At 40.5% G+C, this 16,828-nt stretch overlaps 1 protein-coding gene across 1 annotated transcript in view; it reads right to left on the bottom strand.

Annotated features, from left to right (window-relative positions):
- pcnt (pericentrin) overlaps nucleotides 1-16,828 on the bottom strand; it is a 203,315-nt gene that overhangs the window by 36,549 nt on the left and 149,938 nt on the right. The window contains exons 34-40 of the mRNA XM_052012027.1: nucleotides 16,457-16,627; nucleotides 14,314-14,470; nucleotides 13,951-14,117; nucleotides 12,280-13,269; nucleotides 6,988-7,149; nucleotides 2,878-3,429; nucleotides 2,535-2,625 (exon numbers count right to left, since the gene is read on the bottom strand). Coding sequence (XP_051867987.1) covers nucleotides 2,535-2,625; nucleotides 2,878-3,429; nucleotides 6,988-7,149; nucleotides 12,280-13,269; nucleotides 13,951-14,117; nucleotides 14,314-14,470; nucleotides 16,457-16,627 — 2,290 coding nt within the window. The remainder of the gene's footprint in view (nucleotides 1-2,534; nucleotides 2,626-2,877; nucleotides 3,430-6,987; nucleotides 7,150-12,279; nucleotides 13,270-13,950; nucleotides 14,118-14,313; nucleotides 14,471-16,456; nucleotides 16,628-16,828) is intronic.

Raw genomic sequence — 16,828 nt, 5'->3', positions numbered from 1 at the left:
TACTAGTTTAATTAGTTCGGCACCAAAGGATCTGTTCCTGTGCTGTACTGTTCTACGTTCTATGTTCATTTGTCCAGAATGTTGAGAACTTCTGTCTCCACCTCCTCAGACAGTGCACTTCAGATTCTAACCACTCTGTGCGGGGAAAAAAATACCCCTCAGATTCCCCATAAACCTCCTAATCTTGCACCTTAAACCTATGCTCTCTTATCTTAGACATCCTCACCAAGAGAAAAAGATGCTTACAATCTACCCTATCTAACCCCCTCATATTTTTGCATACCTCTATCTGATCACCCTCAACCTCCTCCACTTCAGGAAAAACAAACCCAGGCTATCCAATCTCTCCTTGTAACTGACATGCTCCAATCCAGGTAAAATTCTGGTGAATCTACTCTGCATCCTGTCCAGTACAATCACATCGATCCTCTTGTGGTCATTCTCCACTCAAACAGATTACTACCTTGGATACTGTTAGGGGAGGAGGTGGCCTCTCAGGGGAAATCTCTCCCAACTCTTAGAATATAAGACTTGGGACATTATGTTGCATTAAGATTGGTCCTCAAAAAAAAACGAGGTCTTGAAGCCCCGTTTCAATAGCATAAGAGAGGGTGTGGCAAAAGTAGATTGGGAGCAGGTACTTGTGGGTGCAAATACAGATGACAAGTGGGAGTCTTTTAAAAGAGAGTTAGTTTGAGGCCACTGTGTTCTGGTAAGGTTGAAAGGCAAAGATGGTAAGACTAGGAAACCTTGGACGACAAACCATGTTGAAGGTTTGATCAGGGAAAAAAAGCATATGGAAGGTAAAGACAACCAGAATTGAGAAAGTCTATTGAGGAATATAGAGGGTGGAGGGGAGAATTTAAGAAAGAAATTAGTATGGCAAAAAGAGAAATGAAATATCCAAGACATTATATAATAGGAGCAAGAGGGAGGCCAGGGAAAGAGGAATCGGGTACAATTACTACGTTTAGACAGACACTTACATAGGCAAAGCATAGAAGGATATGGACCAAAGCGGGCAAATGGGATTAGTGTAGCTGGCAAAGGGCCAAAGGGCCCATTTCTGCGCTGCATGACTCTGTAACAATAGGTTGGCAACCAGAATGGCACACTCCTAATGTGGCCTAACCAACATTTTATAAAGTAATAATACAACATCCCAGCTCTTATATTCTATGCCACAGCCAATGAAGGCAAGCATCCCATATGACTTCTTACCACTCTCTCTATTGTACTGCCACTTTCAGGGATTCAAAGAATTTTGTCCCAAGATTCCTCTGCTCAGGAACACTCCCTAGGGGCCTGCCCTTTACTGTCTATGTCCTATTCTCGTTTGCCCTCTCAAAATACATCACCTCATAGTTGTCAGAATTAAACTCCACCTGCGATTGCTTCACCCACCTACATTCTGCTGTAGCTTTGGACAACCCTCCTCACTAACCGCAATAGTGGCAATTTTCCTGTCATCTACAAATTTAATAATTATATCTCCTATATTTACATTCAAATTTTAAAGTATATCAAAGGTCCCAGCATCAACCCTTGTAGTTCAGCACATGTGCTTCTCCAGATGCTTTTTAAATATTGTGAGCATCTGCCTCCACCACCTCCTCAAGCAGCACACTCCAGGTTCCAACAACTCTGAGAAAAATTCCTCCTCAGATCCCCTCTAAACCACCTACCTGTCACCCTCTTCCTTAGGCACTTCTACCATGGGAAAACCATTATTTCTATCAACCCTACCTATTCCCCTCATAATTTTGTATACCTCACAGAGTCCTCTATCTTCCAATGCTCCCAGCCTCTTATTACGAAACCACCTTTATGCCCTGGATCCTGTAGGCTTTAATCTTTTGAGGGGGGCAGAGTTTTATGTATCCACGCTTCCTGATGACACGTAAACAGGTGCCAGGACAAACTGCGATGAGGGTATTTGGGCTCTGCAATAGGACATAGAAGGGTTGAGTGAGTGGGCAAAAATTTGGCAACTGGAGCTTAATGTCGAAAAGTGTGACGTCATGCACTTTGGTGTGAGGAATGTAAAAGCAGACTGTTTTCTAAATGGAGATGAGCTTAGTACAGAGGGATCTAAGTGTTCCTGTGGATGAAGCACGAAGTTAGCAAGCAAGTGCAGCAAGTAATCAGGAAGGCAAATGGCATATTGGCCTTCATGGCAAGAGGGTTGGAGATTAGATGTAGAGAAGGATTGTTGCAAATGTACAGGGTGTTGTTAAGGCCACACCTGGAGTACTGTGCAGTATTGGCCCCCGTATTTAAGAAAGGATATCCTGGCATTGGAGGCAGTTCAAAGGAGTTTCATTTAGCTAATTCCTGTGGTGAGAGTGCTCTCCTGTCATGAATGGCCAAACAAAGTTAGATCTGTATCTAAAAAAACAAAGGATGGAACAGTGGTGCAACTTGACGAATTGAATGTCACAGCCCAAAGATGTGGGTTCAATCCTGCCCCCGGATGCTGTCTGTTTGGAGTTTGGAATTCTTGTGTGTGTGCATGCTCTTTCTGACATACTCACAGCTCCCACAACTATCACTTATCCAATCAGGAACTGACACTGTTGAAGCCTTATCTTCCTGCATTGCTGTCAGTGTCAATTCTAGTTGTACCTGTGGAGGAAAAAACAAACCAGAATGATTACTGCAATATTAAGAATCTAATAGTTTTTTTTAAATTTATGTAAATAACAAGGTACTCAAGGGGAACCAGTGGCTATATGCATGTATAGATATGTATGAATGTTTATGAAAGATGCCTAAAATACTAGCCATGTCCCACGAGTTGTACGATGCTATGATTGATTCAACTGCACAAACAAAGTAAAAGCACGATATTAAAAGGCACAGCTTTTCAACTCTCACCTTCTCAGTATCAGAGGATTCAGACAGCGAATATGCATAATCAGATGGGGATGGAGAACGCCTTTGTCTTCTGTCTTTCGCAGAGGGAATGCTCCGATTCTCTCTCTCTGTGTTTTTCTCAAGTCCAGATGATCTGCTTTGCATCAACTCCACGTCTGCACTATGGACCTCACTAATCTCAGAAATCCTGGATGTGTGCAGCCCATTCATCCATTCCAGACTTTCCTCATACTTTCTCATTATCTCTGGAGAACTCAGCAAGCTCTCATTGATTGTGTGATTGTAGGCAAATGGCTGATGTCCACCTTGACCAAAAGTCTGAGAAGCTTCTTTACAAATTGAACGGGTGGTTTGTGGCCTATCAGTCTCCACATTGGACTGCTGCTGCAACTGAAGTTCCTGCCTCTGACATTTCTCATTCAAGTCTTCTACCTCTTTTGCCCGATTTGCCAGTTCCTCCTCCTGCTGTAATAAGGCCTCCTGCAGTTGGTTCACCTGCGTTTTCAAGTTGCGAGCATGGATCTCCAAGTCAGCAATGGTGTGGTCTTTTACCTAAAAACCAAAGAAAGCACAAATTAAAATGTTAGTTGGAGAATACATATTTGCTTGCCAAAGTATGACCAACTCCAGACCAAATTGTAGCATTTCCATATTGTAAATTTGAACTATAGCCACTGTATGTTCCCAGTGACCTATGATAACTGATCACCACCAAAATCTTTAAAGTGAACTTTTTATTTTAAATAGAGGAAGTAAAAATCACAAATCCTTGAAATTTGAAAGGCAACTGAAATTACTGCACTCAGGTGGCATTTTGAAAAGGGAACTTCGTATCAATTTGAGGAGATATTAGTAAGATTGTGTAAAAAGTGTCCAATTTGCCTCCTTGCGAGCTGTCTGATTCTAACTTATCACTGTAAATGTAGCTGGCACATTTACAATTCACTACCAGTCCTCATTACCAAGATGCAAGTTGTATTATAAACTATTTTATTGTTTTTACCTGTACTACATCAATGCACTCTGTACTAACTCAACGTAACTGCACTGTATAATGAATTGACCTGTACAATCAGTTTGTAAGACAAGCTTTTCACTGTACCTCGGTACAAGTGTCAATAATAAACCAATACCAATACTTGCTGCTGGTGCAGATGTGAGCAAAGACAGAGGATGGGCTATTTGGTGCAGGCTTATTCAAGGAGGGGACCGAAATGAAAAGGAATACAATAGTACCAGGAATAACGCTTAAGCCATGAAAACCTCTTATGTCCATTCAATTGGATCATGACTGATCTCCGCCATTACTCCTTTGGAGCTGGTTCTGTAATCCTTGATATCCATACCAAATAAACATTTTGAAATTTCTACTATCTTTTTGTTAATTTATTTAAAGGATATGGGCTCTCTGGAAAGTAGTGGTGATCCCCCTAACTATTCTGTCCCCTATCACTAATACATTCCCTTCCTTGAATAACTCCACCCAACAATATATGATCAAATTGCTCACATCTATGGCAGCAGCTAGTTTGTATCCATTGGTCAAGGTCAAAATCAAAGGTTGCACCTACTACACCACCACATCCATGAGTCCCCATAGTCACACCCCTCTGTTCCTAACCACTGCTGAAGTCCAAACTGACACCTCAATTAGCAAATTATCCAGCCATCTCTAACCCCCTCTATGAAGCATCACAATACGAGTATCAAACTAATTCTGAGGTGAAGGTAAAGGTGCAGGGACCTACTGTGCTTTCCAGGGCCTTGTTGGTCTCTACCTACCAACGTTACAGTTACAACGTATCATTCCCTCAAATTTTATTCAATTCCATTGGCTGAGGTTTATAAACACTTGATATCTTGTTCAATTCCATTGGCTGAGGTTTATAAACACTTGATATTTAGAAACACTGCATGGAAATTATGAGCACAGCAATTTTAATGCCACTTGGCCACCCTTTTCATACAATATGCTTTCTCACCTAAGATTGGATAACAACCAATAAATTTGCAGCAGTTCATATTGTCCCTTCTTTAAGAGAAACGCAAGCGAAGTCCGCACCAAATAAATTGAAAAATAATTATATAAATAGCTTAATATTAGCAAGTAAAATTGTTCCAGGCAACCCCAGTGATATCATATATGATTACAGGAAAACTCTGGTGGATCTGAATTGACAAACTTTCCTGACTATTAGATGTTGCTCCTATTAATACACCAACACACATTTAATTCACTTTTTAAAAAAATGTTACACAGTCATATACATTTTCCAGTAAACTAAGTGTGTCTTTAAAGGGAGTGCAGGAAACGGGGTCCCCAGCATGTCTAAAAGGAACGCAAGTGGCCAAGAGGATCAACGAGTGCAGGACAGTGGACAATGTCTACATGGACTCTAGCAAGGCCTTTGATAAGCCCCTGCATGGTAGACTGGTCCTTGAGGTTAGATCACATGGGATCTAGGGCAAGCTAGCCAACTGAGTTCAGAAAGTAGTAGTGGAGAGTTGTTTTTCCAATTTGGAGGCCTGTGACTAGTGGTGTGCCACAGGGATCCATGCTGGGTCCTCTGTTGTCTATCATCTTTATTAACAATTTGGATAAGAACATAGGTGCCATGGTTAGTAAGTTTGTGAATTACACCAAAATTGGTTACATAGCAGACGGTGAAGAAGGTTGTCTAAGATTACAACAGGATCTCAACCAACTGGGAAAGTGAACAAAAGAATGGAAGATGGAATTTAATTCTGTCAAGTGCAAAGTGATGCATTTTAGGAAGTTAAACCAGGGCAAGACATACACAGTGAATGACAGAACCCTGGAGAGTGTTATTGAACAGCAAGAACTTGGGATACAAGTATATAGTTCTCTGAAAGTGGCTACACAGGTAGAAAGGGTGAAGAAGACATTTGGCAAACTTGCCTTCGTTGATGTGGGCATTGAGTCCAAGAGTTTTGACATCATGTTACAGCTGTATAAGATGTGAGTGAGACCATACTTGGAATATTGTGTGCAGTTCTGATTGCCATGCTATAGAAAGGATGTGATTAAGCTGGAAGAGCTCCAGAAAAGATTCACAAGGATGTTACTGGGAATGGTAGGCCTGGGTTATAAGGAGAGACTGGAGAGGCTGGGGCCATTTTTTCCAAATAGCATAAGAGGCTGAGGTGGAAACTTAGAGGTATGGAAAATCATGAGGGGCATAGATAAGGTGGATAGTCACAGTCTTTATCCTAGGCTAGGGGAATCTAAAATGAAGAGGCCACAGGTTTAAGGTGAGAGGGGAAAAATATAAAGGGGACCTGAGGGGCAAGTTCTTCTACACAGAAGGTGGTAATATATATGCAACCAGAGGAAGTGGTAGGGGTGGGTATGATTACATTTAAAAGACATTTGGACAGGTTCATGGATAGGAAAGGTTTAGAGGGATATGGGCCAAACGCAGGCAAATGGGGCTAGCTCAGAGGGCTAGGTCAGAAAGGATGAGTTGGGCCAAAGGGCCTGTTTCCGTGCTGTATAACTCTACAAAACAAGGACCCACGGATTTTTAAAGGGAGCACAGGGTTCCAGAATAAGTTTAAAGGTAGCCTGGCATCATTCTTTTGATCTAACATTTACTTCTCTTGACATCCATAGCTGAAACATTTTCTTGTTTTGTTTTTGCTCTAAAGGGATATGTAACCTATGTATTAATTCCTTAAAAGTTAGTCATTGCTTGTTTACTGTCATCCTTTCTAAAGTTATTTCCCAATCTACCATAGCCAACGTACCTCTTTCTCTGACTACTCAAAATTGCCTGTCCTTTTTAATTTTGTTTTGTCACTTTGGCTAGGAGATCACAGTTCTTGGTAGGCTGCATTGATGAATGATATTGAGTAGCCAGACAATATGATCAAAGGTTATTTTCTTCTGTCACAATTTGGTGGTAAACCAGTAATCGTTACAAGTGAAATAGAAAAATGAATTCAACTTCAAAGCACATTAAAAATAACTGGTTTACCTGGATGAATTTAATGCAACTCTTTTTTGGCTTAATTCATGGCTTAAAGTTAAATTTAGACACAGGGCATCTCAATACAGCACAATAGCTCAAGCTCATCAATCACTTTCACCTGTTCAGCCTCCAGCAACTTCTCAACTTTCTCTGCACTGGAGTTCAGCTCTTCCTTAACCACAGAAAGATCCGCTTGCAGTCTCTCATGTTCGGTATTTAGCTGGGTGATGAGCATCTCTTTCTGCTGCAAGGCAGTTTCCATCTGTCTCAGCTTCTCCTGCTTTTGGGAAATGAGAAACAGACATTTCCCATTAGCCATTTTGTGGGCGGCACAGCATTTTAATTTGTGCATTTAGATTTATTGATCTCTGGTACAAGCCAGTTCCAATGTTTCCTCCACAGATCAACTGGAAACACTAATTTAATGAAAATATTATGAAAAAAATAATATGCACTCATTGCAGATATTTTTCAGTTTAAGAATCTGTAGAGTTGGCTCATTGGTTTGGCTGGTCAAGGAAGTTATCGGCCAAGTCATATAAACCATGGTCAAATACTGATCATTGATTTGAGCTCAATCATGGGGCAACATCTCAAGTTAAAGGATAATGCTCTGTGTGAGAGGATGACCAGGATTTTGCTCCCAGTCAATACAAAGTCTCTGCTGCTGGAATGACATGTAAATAATGCTAAGGACAGGGTCAGTTGCAATACACTACAACCACTACTGATGCACAAGCACCAGACAAGCACAAAGAGATTAACAAGGTCATCCTCAGTCTTCGAATCATATTGATCTGCACACAGTACAAACTTACTGGGTTCTAAGGAATGCTTTGACAAGAACCTATTAAAATACAAGAACAATGACAATGGTTCACTGTTCCTCAAGCTATTGGATAAGTTGAGACAGACCTGAAGCTAACTTCCTATTTAACACCACCCCATTCATTAAGACAACAAAAGTTTCCCAATGATTTGGGAAACAGAGCAATTTAAATAATGATTCACCCAGCAAAAAATTCTCAACCAGGCCAACTTCTGGACAACAACCTGGTGGGCTCAGCAGCAATTTCTACATTTCAGTTTAGGAAGAAATGAGAAAGCTTCAAAGGCAATTTGCAAATGCAAAGCAACACAAGATCAAAAACGTGACATAAGAAGTCTTTGTTAGCTCACAACAGGCAGAAGTTTCACGATTCCCTCAATTTTACAAGACTACAGCAAAGACAATACCTACATGGGGTGACACAATTACCCTCAGATTCCAAGCACTTACAACATTTCCATGGCAAGTCAAGCTGCATCAGGGGCGATTCTTGTGCTACTGTATAACAAATTACCAAGGAAGAAAAGTTCCAAGAGTAATAAACATTCACACTTTGTTGAAATCAGAATTGCTAGTTGCCTGTATCTGCAGCAAGTGCCAACTGAAGCACATCCTGTTGAGCCAACCAACCCTTGTTTTCTTTTATCCATAAAAATGTCTTAAGAGTACGACAGAGGAAATTCTCAAAGCTACTCAATATCTACAGGCACTGTGTCACAGGAAGATGACTTAAATTCAGTGTTTGAATTCTTCACCATAATGTGGCTTTGTTCTTTTGTCTGAAATCTTCATGAATGCAACAGTGAAAAACAAAATTGCAATAAATCTCAAATTTGCATGCTAATGAAGGGGATAGATGAACTCCTGGATTGTATGCAAGACGGATTCCTAATGAGTATGTTGAGAAATCAATGAGAGAACTATTTTAAATTAGTTCTCTGCAACACTAAAGAGTAAATTAATATTCTTGTGGTAAAGCGGCCCCCAGAAAAGATAGTAAAGAAGGATAATTTGATAGAATTTTACTTTATATTCAGAAGTGATGTTGTTGGAATTGGAATTGGTTTATTATTGTCACTTGCACCACGATAGTGAAAAACTTGTATACCGTTCATACAGATCAATTCATTACACAATGCATTGAGGTAGTACAAGGGAAAACAATACAGAATACAAAGTGAAGTGTCACAGCTATAGAGAAATTGCAGTTCAGGTAGACAATAAAGTGCAAGGTCATAACAAGGTAGATTGTGAGGTCAAGAGTCCATCTTATTGTACTAGGGAACCGTACAATAGTCTTATAACAGTGGGATAGAAGCTGTCCTCGAGCCTGGTTGTACGTGCTTTCAGGCTTTTGTATCTTTTGCCTGATGGGAGAGGGGAGAAGAGAGAATGTCCCGGGTGGGAGGGGTCTTTGATTATGCTGGCTGCTTTACTGAGGCAGAAGCATAGATAGAGTCCATAGCTCAATCTGAAACCAGGGTTTTCAATCCAAGCAGAAGTAATTATGATGATATGAGGGAAGTTTGGTTGTCATAGCTTTAAATGATATGATAATGGACAGCCAATAGCTGGTACTTAAAGAAATAATACATCATTTACAATAAATTCCTATTAGGTGTTAGAGCACAACATGAAAAGTAATCCAATAATGGATTACTGAAGAAATTAAAGAGACCACTTTAGGAAAAGAAAGACTTGAGACTGGGAGCATTTTGGAATTCAACAAAAAGCTGTCAAGAAATTGATGACAGGAAAGTTATAGTAAATAGCAAGATGCAAAAATAGACAGCTAGAACTTCAATAGATATGCAAATAGGAAAAGATGCAGATTGTGGAGCGGCCATTGTGTGAGTGGCTCAGTGTAAGAGCTCAAGAGGATTTGGTGTGAAGAGGCAGAGTGAGTGAGTGGAGACTAAGTTCAAGTAAGGTCTCTTTTTCCTTATTGCATAGTTCAGAGCACTGGGAATGGCAGGCAGGGCAGTAGTTTGCTCCTCTTGCAGGATGTTGGAAATCAGGGAGACCTCTAGCATCCCCGATGATTAGACCTGCGAGAAGTGCCTCCAGTTGCAGCTGCTTACAGACCGTGTTAGGGAAATGGAGCTGGAGCTGGTTGAACTCTGGATCATTCGGGAAACTGAGGAGATAGACAAAAGTTACCAGGAGGCAGTTACACCTAGGCTGCAGGATGCAGGTAGCTGGGTGACCGTCAGGGAAGGGAAAGGGAATAGGCAGTCAGTGCAAGGTACCCCTGTGGCTGTTCCCCTCAATAACAAGTATATAGTTTTGGATACTGCTTGGTGGGGTGAGAGATCTGGCACTGAGTCTGACTCTGTGGCACAGAACGGAAGGGGGGTAGAAGAGGACTACGGTAGTGATAGAGGATTCATTGGTTAGGGGAACAGATAGGAGATTCTGTGGACAAGAACGAGACTCCCAGATGGTATGTTGCCTCTCAGGTGCCAGGGTCGGAGATGTCTCGGATTGAGTCCACAGCATTCTTAAGGGGGAAGGAGAGCAGCCAGAAGTTGTGGTACACGTTGGTAACAATGATATAGACAGGAAAAGGGATGAAGTCCTGAAGAGCGAAGAGGGAGGTAGGAAGGAAGCTAAAAAGCAGGACCTCAAGGCTGGATTGCTGCCTGTGCCATGCGCCAGAGAGGGTAAGAATAGGAAGATATGGCTGACAAATGCGTGTCTGAATAGTTGGTGCAGAGGGCAGGGTTTCAGATTTGTGGATCACTGGGATCTCTTCTGGGGAAGGTATGACCTGTACAAAAGGGATGGATTACACCTGAACTTCAGAGGGACCAATGTCTTTGCAGGCAGGTTTGTTAGAGCTGTCAGGGAGGGTTTAAACTAGGTTGGCAGGGGGATGGGAACCAGAGTGTTAAGTCAGGGATGAAGCAGTTGGTGTAAAGGTAGATACATTATGCGGGGAGACTATGAGGAACAGTGGATATGTCGTAAACACAGTCAGTTGGATGGGTTGGAATGTCTTTATTTTAATGCAAGAAATATTAAGAATGAGGGTGATGAACTCAGAGCATGGATCAGTATGTGGAATTATGATGTTGTGGCCATTACAGAGACTTGGCTGTCAGAAGGGCAGGATTGGCGGCTTCATGTTCCAGATTTTAGATGTTTCAAAAGGGATAGAGAAGGAGGTAAAAGTGGATTGGGGGGGTGGTGGTGGTGCAGGGTAATGGCATCACTAATCAGGGATCTAAACATTTTGGATAGTTTGATTGAGCAGAGTCAACATGGAGATCATGCTTGACCAATGTATTGGAATTCTTTACAGACATGTCTAGCAGAATGGATAAGGGAAACCAGTGGAATTTTGGATCTTCAGAGGCTTTTGTGAAAGACCCACATTGGAGTTTGGTGAACAAGGCTGGAGGACAGAATTCAGAGCAGTGTACTAGCATGGATTGACAGTTGGCTAACTGATAGAAAACAGAAGGAAGTTGCCCAGTGGAGTACCACAAGTATCATTGATTGGGCTCCAACTTTTCACAACTTATAATCAATGATTCAGCTGAGGGGCCCAAATATAACCCTCCAATTTTGCTGATAATAAGAAAGGAGGAAGGCGATAAATGATGAGGATGCATAGAAGCATCAAGAGGGTATTGACAAGCTGAATGAACAAGCAACGACATGGCAGATAAGGTGCAATGTGGAAAAATAGGAGGTCAGCTACTTTGGCAGCTGAGTGTCCTTGTACACACATTACTGAAAGCCAATATGCAAGAGCAGCAGGGAATTAGAAATGCCTTTATTACCAGAGGATTTGAGTGTAGGAATAAAGGTGTTTTACTGCAACTCTGTAGGGCCTTGGAGAGACCACATTTGAAATTTCATGCACATGTTGGTCTCCTTACTTAATGTATACTTGTTATAGAGGTACTGGAATAAAGATTCATCAAACTAGGCTTCTGAGGTGGCAGGTCTGTTACATGAGGGAAGATGGAGTAGACTCAACTTACTGAGAGGTAACCTCTCTGAAACAAAGAAAATTCATAGAGAGTGCAATAGAGCAACTGCAGGGATGATGTTTCCCATTGCTGAGGAGTATCGAACTTGGAGTCAGAGGGTCAAAATAGGAGTGGGGGTCATTCAGAATGCAGTGAACACTTATAATTTTTTCTAAAGCTGGAATTAAGCTTAGACACCCAAAGCTGAAATCGACGGACTTCTGGATATTTGACGAATCAATTGACGTGGTGATTGTGTGGGAAAATGAAATTAGGTTATCAGCCACAATCTAGTTGAATGGTGCTCTTGGTTCAAGCAGTTGAATGGCGCTCTTGGTTCAAGCAGTTGAATGGCTAACGTCCACACTTACTACTTGTTCTTGGTCTAATGAAAAATGCAAACTTAGACACTTCTGTGGGATGTAAACGTTTTAGTGCTTTAACAATTACTGGGAAAACTACAAGCGTATTATCTCTCTTACAAAAACTACAGAGATTGACACATATTCTGTTAAGATTATGCAAATCTTCACTCTAAAAGTTAAGTACCTAACAAAAATGTTTGATCATTAATTTCAAGAGAAGTAGATAATGGACTCACCAAGAGATCATCTTTCTCCTTTATTTCTGCAGTAGTGGGGGTAGTGCCAACTGATTGTTGTTCTTTCTCAATTTGGTTCAAGTGGTCTTTTAGTTCTTCATTCTGGGCTTCCTGCTTGGCTAATTCACCCTGCAATCGCTCAACTTCTACTTGGAGATTCACACCCTTCTGTTTCAATGTTTCTAACAGACAATCGCGCTCCAGAAGGTCAGAGCGCAAGGTCTGTAATTCATCATTACATTTTTGGAACAGAGCTGTCTTGTCTGCCAGTTCCTGTTCAAGCTCCACTATTTTTGTTGGTAATAATCCCATTTCTTCCAACTCTTCCTGTCTTTGTTTCTCAATCATTTGCAGAAGCTTCTCCTTTTCATTCTGAGCATCTTCCAATTCTTGGACACGTGATGAGAGGAGAGATACGTCAGCATCTCTTTGGGAAATGTGGGTCTTCAACAAACTGTTGTCCTCCTGAAGGCCACTGCGTTGCAGACGAAGTGATAGGAGTTCCTGAAGCTGCTGGTGATTGATCTCCTGCAGGTTTTGAAGGCTGGTTTGCAGAACTTCTAACTTCTGTTGGAACTGAACTTCCTTTTTATCCAAGAGCTGCATAGAGGCTTCTTTAGAAATCATCTCCACCTGATCCCGAAGCTCTGCTGAGTGCACAAAAAGATCTTCTTTGTAGTCTCCAGCACCTCTGTTATCTACTGCTTTAAATGCCAGCTCCTGCTGCAGATTGTCGTTAAGTCCTCTAGAGGATGCCGCATTTGGTCTAGGCCCTTCTTCCAAGCTGAAAATGTCAAGGTCTTCCTGAGAATCACTGACTTCATGGCGGTTTGGACCCAATAGTGACAGTTCTTGCTGCAATTTCTCTATAACCTCAATGAGGTGCTCAATCTCCTCTTCTTTTTCCTGACGTAATCTTCCTTGGTCAACATTAAGTTGTTCAATTTGAGTTTTCAGCTCTTCGATTTCACTATTTTTCTCTTCAAGTGCCTAAAATAAAAAAGATATCTGATGTATAACGCATGAGCAATGAATCCTTGTTTCTTTAGTTGCCCTGTTATCATTCTCTTTTGACTTGCACCATCTTGCCCTTTAGTCATCTGATCAGTTCTGCCCTCCAGCAAATCACAAACCTTCCCCTTTGTACTTTTCTACCCAATATCCTCCCAAGCACTCCTGTCAGTCTTTCACATTTGCTTTTAAATTGTTAAATCAGCAATTTATTCACCTTCATTGACCTGAAAGATAAATTGAGATTCTATCAATAGATGTTACTTGACCCGCTAACCATTTCCAGTATTTTCTATCTTTACTCCTGACGTGTTGTATGTTTCGATATTAATGAACAGATTTACCAATGTCTTCAAAATAACTTTAAGGAAATAAAAATTATGCATATTCATTATTACAAAATAATGAATTGACTGTAAACTGCTTTGGGATATCTTGAAGCTACAGAAGAGATCCAAATTCTCTCTTTCTCATGAGGATAATACAGTAATTAACAGTTAGAAGGAAGATGAAAGTTGGGAAATTGAAGAATGGTTCAACTCGATGCAATGCATTACTTAAAATATGTTTTAACTAAGAAGATTTAATTATCACAGACCTAACTCTTGTGGAGTGCATTAACCAAGCCATCTAACACAGTAATGGTAAACTCACGGTTACCTTGTTGTCTATAGTATTTTCCATTTGCTTCTGTAGTTTAAAGATCTGTTCCTTTAGCTCATCGATTTCCTGATTCTTCTCCTGCAGCAAAGCATGAGGCAGCTGTAATCCTGGCACTCTGCCATTACCTGCATCCAAACCCAAGCGCATATGGAGAGTGGCTACATCTTCCTGCATTTGGAATGGTAGAAAGACGTGTTGGAAAATGCGAGTCAGAATAAACAAAAGATTATTTGGTAATAAGTACTAAATAATGATACAGTATTAGGTGAAGCCAGCGGTGATCATATTTAGTTATATATACATTATGGAGTTGGTGATTTACAGGTATCTTTTATTACCACAGATGCAGAACCAATAAACTTGCCTTTACGCGGATGTTCTCCTCGTGGAGCTGGTTAATTGCCATTGCTGACTGCTTTGTTTGGATTTCCAGCTGCATATTTAATTGGAGCATCTCATCGTTTTTATTCATTAAATTCTCACGGAATTGATCAAGTTGTTCCTCAAGGATTTGGATCTAGAAAATAAAATATACGTCATGTTGCTTCAAGTGATACTGAATTTTTTACCTTACAAATTCCAGCATGCACCTCAGCTTACTGAAGTATAGGAACATTTTACCCCTCATGCTTGTACAACTATTTATTGAAATCAAGGCCAATTAAAGAGAATGCCATCTGAACAATTTTCACCTATGTTCAGAGGATTAGAAATTAAACTGCTGTTATACAGATTCCATAAAGTACTAAATCATACTCTTGGACTATGATAAATAGCTCTGCAAACAATCCTAGTTAGTGTCTGACCAAATGACCCATCCCAAGTCCTTACAGGTATTATTAAAATTACCAAGTCCTCTGCCTATGGGATCTTGCACACCAATTAGGAGGAAAAAGAATAGCAATGAAAGCTCACAAAATACTTCATACTTGTGTGTGGAGATAAACCAAGCATTGCTTAATTTACAGAATGTAGTAATGTGGCAAATTTTAAGCCTATCCCTAATTGCCCTTGAACTCAGTGGCCTGCTGTGCCATTTCAGAGCAGCAGTTCAGATTCTTCTCCAGGCTCAGAGCAATGTAGTTAAGGACAGCAGATTTTACCCCCTGAAGGTCATCAGCAAACCGAAAGAGTTTTAATGAGTTTCACACTCACCATTACCAGCCTTTCATTCCCGACTTGTTTAAATCATCGAATTCGTAGCCACAGAATACAATCATTTGGCCCATTGAGACTGCAGCAGTACTGCTTTGAACGAATTATCCAATTAATCCTGCTTCCCTGCTCTTTCCCCCATCACTGTAATTATTTAGCAGGTACTATCAAGTTCCACCGTATTTTCAGGCAGCACCTTCCAGAATACCAAAATGTACTAAAATAATAAAATTGTTCAACTTTGGAATTTTTCCTCCCCAATGTTTGCATGTGTTCACTTGTCGTGTATTTTCAAGGGTTGAAATCCATGTTTTTGGACTAACATAATCAAACAACATGGGGCCTGTTAGGAAAGTAGACTTGCCTGCCATGATTTTCTCAAATCGAAGAGACAAAGCATTGCAATTTCTCATGTTCTAGCTTTACAGAAGATACATTTCCTTTCACCTTGCCCACTGATCTTATCATATACTCCTTGCCTCTGTGCTTACTGGATTCACCTATTTTGCATTTTCCTAAATTCATTATTGCACATTCCTCAATTCCCTACTGTATTCTAAATCCAACATTGAGGTTTTTTTGCTCTTTGCATTTTCAGCTACTGAGGAAGTACAAAGCTTTGGCTGCATTTCCTTCCCCACCTCTCCAGAAATATTTGAGATACTGACTGGACATATCTCCCCCTCCTGTTTTGCCTGCTGAGCCAGATTCCATTAGACCTAGCCACTTCAAGTTGTAGATTTACCTGCAAGTAGCTGCCCCAAGTCCTATCTAATGATACTAAAGTTGGCCCTTTGGAATTCAGATACTTAATTTCTGGACTACCTTTATCCCTTTCGGCAACTATTTTAAGACTTACCAAGTTACAGTCACTACCCCAAAGTGCTTATCCACTGATACTTCATCTACTTGGCCAGTTTCATTCCCTAGGAGTAGATCCAGCATCAGTTTAATTCTCCATACAATTCTTAACACTATTCCAGTCTGATGAAAAGTTATCAACTAGAAACATTAACTCTGGTTCTTTCTCCATAGATGCTACCTGACCTGCTGTATATCTCCAGCATTTTCAATTTCTGATTTCTTAAAACTCATTCTCTTTTTACTTTGAGGTGTTACTTGATCTAAATATTTGTGAATAATGTTTCCAATCAGGAATTACTTGCTATCAGAGAAGAACACCAGAATTGCATAGAACTGATCATCAAGATTACAAACTAAATAAGTCAGCTGACTGCAAATTCATATCAAAGGCAGGCAAACATGGTGCCTCTAATAAGGAAATTGTAGAACAGTCTAATAAACCATCATACTTTGGAATGAATAAAATTGTTTCCCTCAATTCTACCTCATCTTCCTTAGTCTGGAGAGCCTGTCGTTCATTCTGTAACTGCTCCTTTAGTGCCTGATCAGAAAGTCCTTCAGCAGGTACCCTATGTCTGGCTTCATCCAGTTTTGACTGTAGAGCAGAGATCTGCATCAGATTAGTATACTGCTGCTGCTGCAGAGATTCCTTGTCCTGTCAAAAAAATACAATACATTAGTTCTTCTAATGCCTTTTTAAAGAAACATTATTTTATTTCATTCCATTAATTTTAATTCTGTTTGAGATAATATCCATTTTGTACATTGTGTAATATCACTTCAAGTCAACACAAGAATTGGGAGCAGTAAGCCACACAACTGCTCCTCTATTTAATAAGATTATGGCAGATCTGAC

The sequence above is a fragment of the Pristis pectinata genome, chromosome 1, assembly GCF_009764475.1.
Source record: "Pristis pectinata isolate sPriPec2 chromosome 1, sPriPec2.1.pri, whole genome shotgun sequence".
NCBI lineage: Eukaryota > Metazoa > Chordata > Chondrichthyes > Rhinopristiformes > Pristidae > Pristis > Pristis pectinata.
Note: the sequence above shows the minus strand (reverse complement) of the source record. Positions and strands in the feature narration are given on the sequence as shown.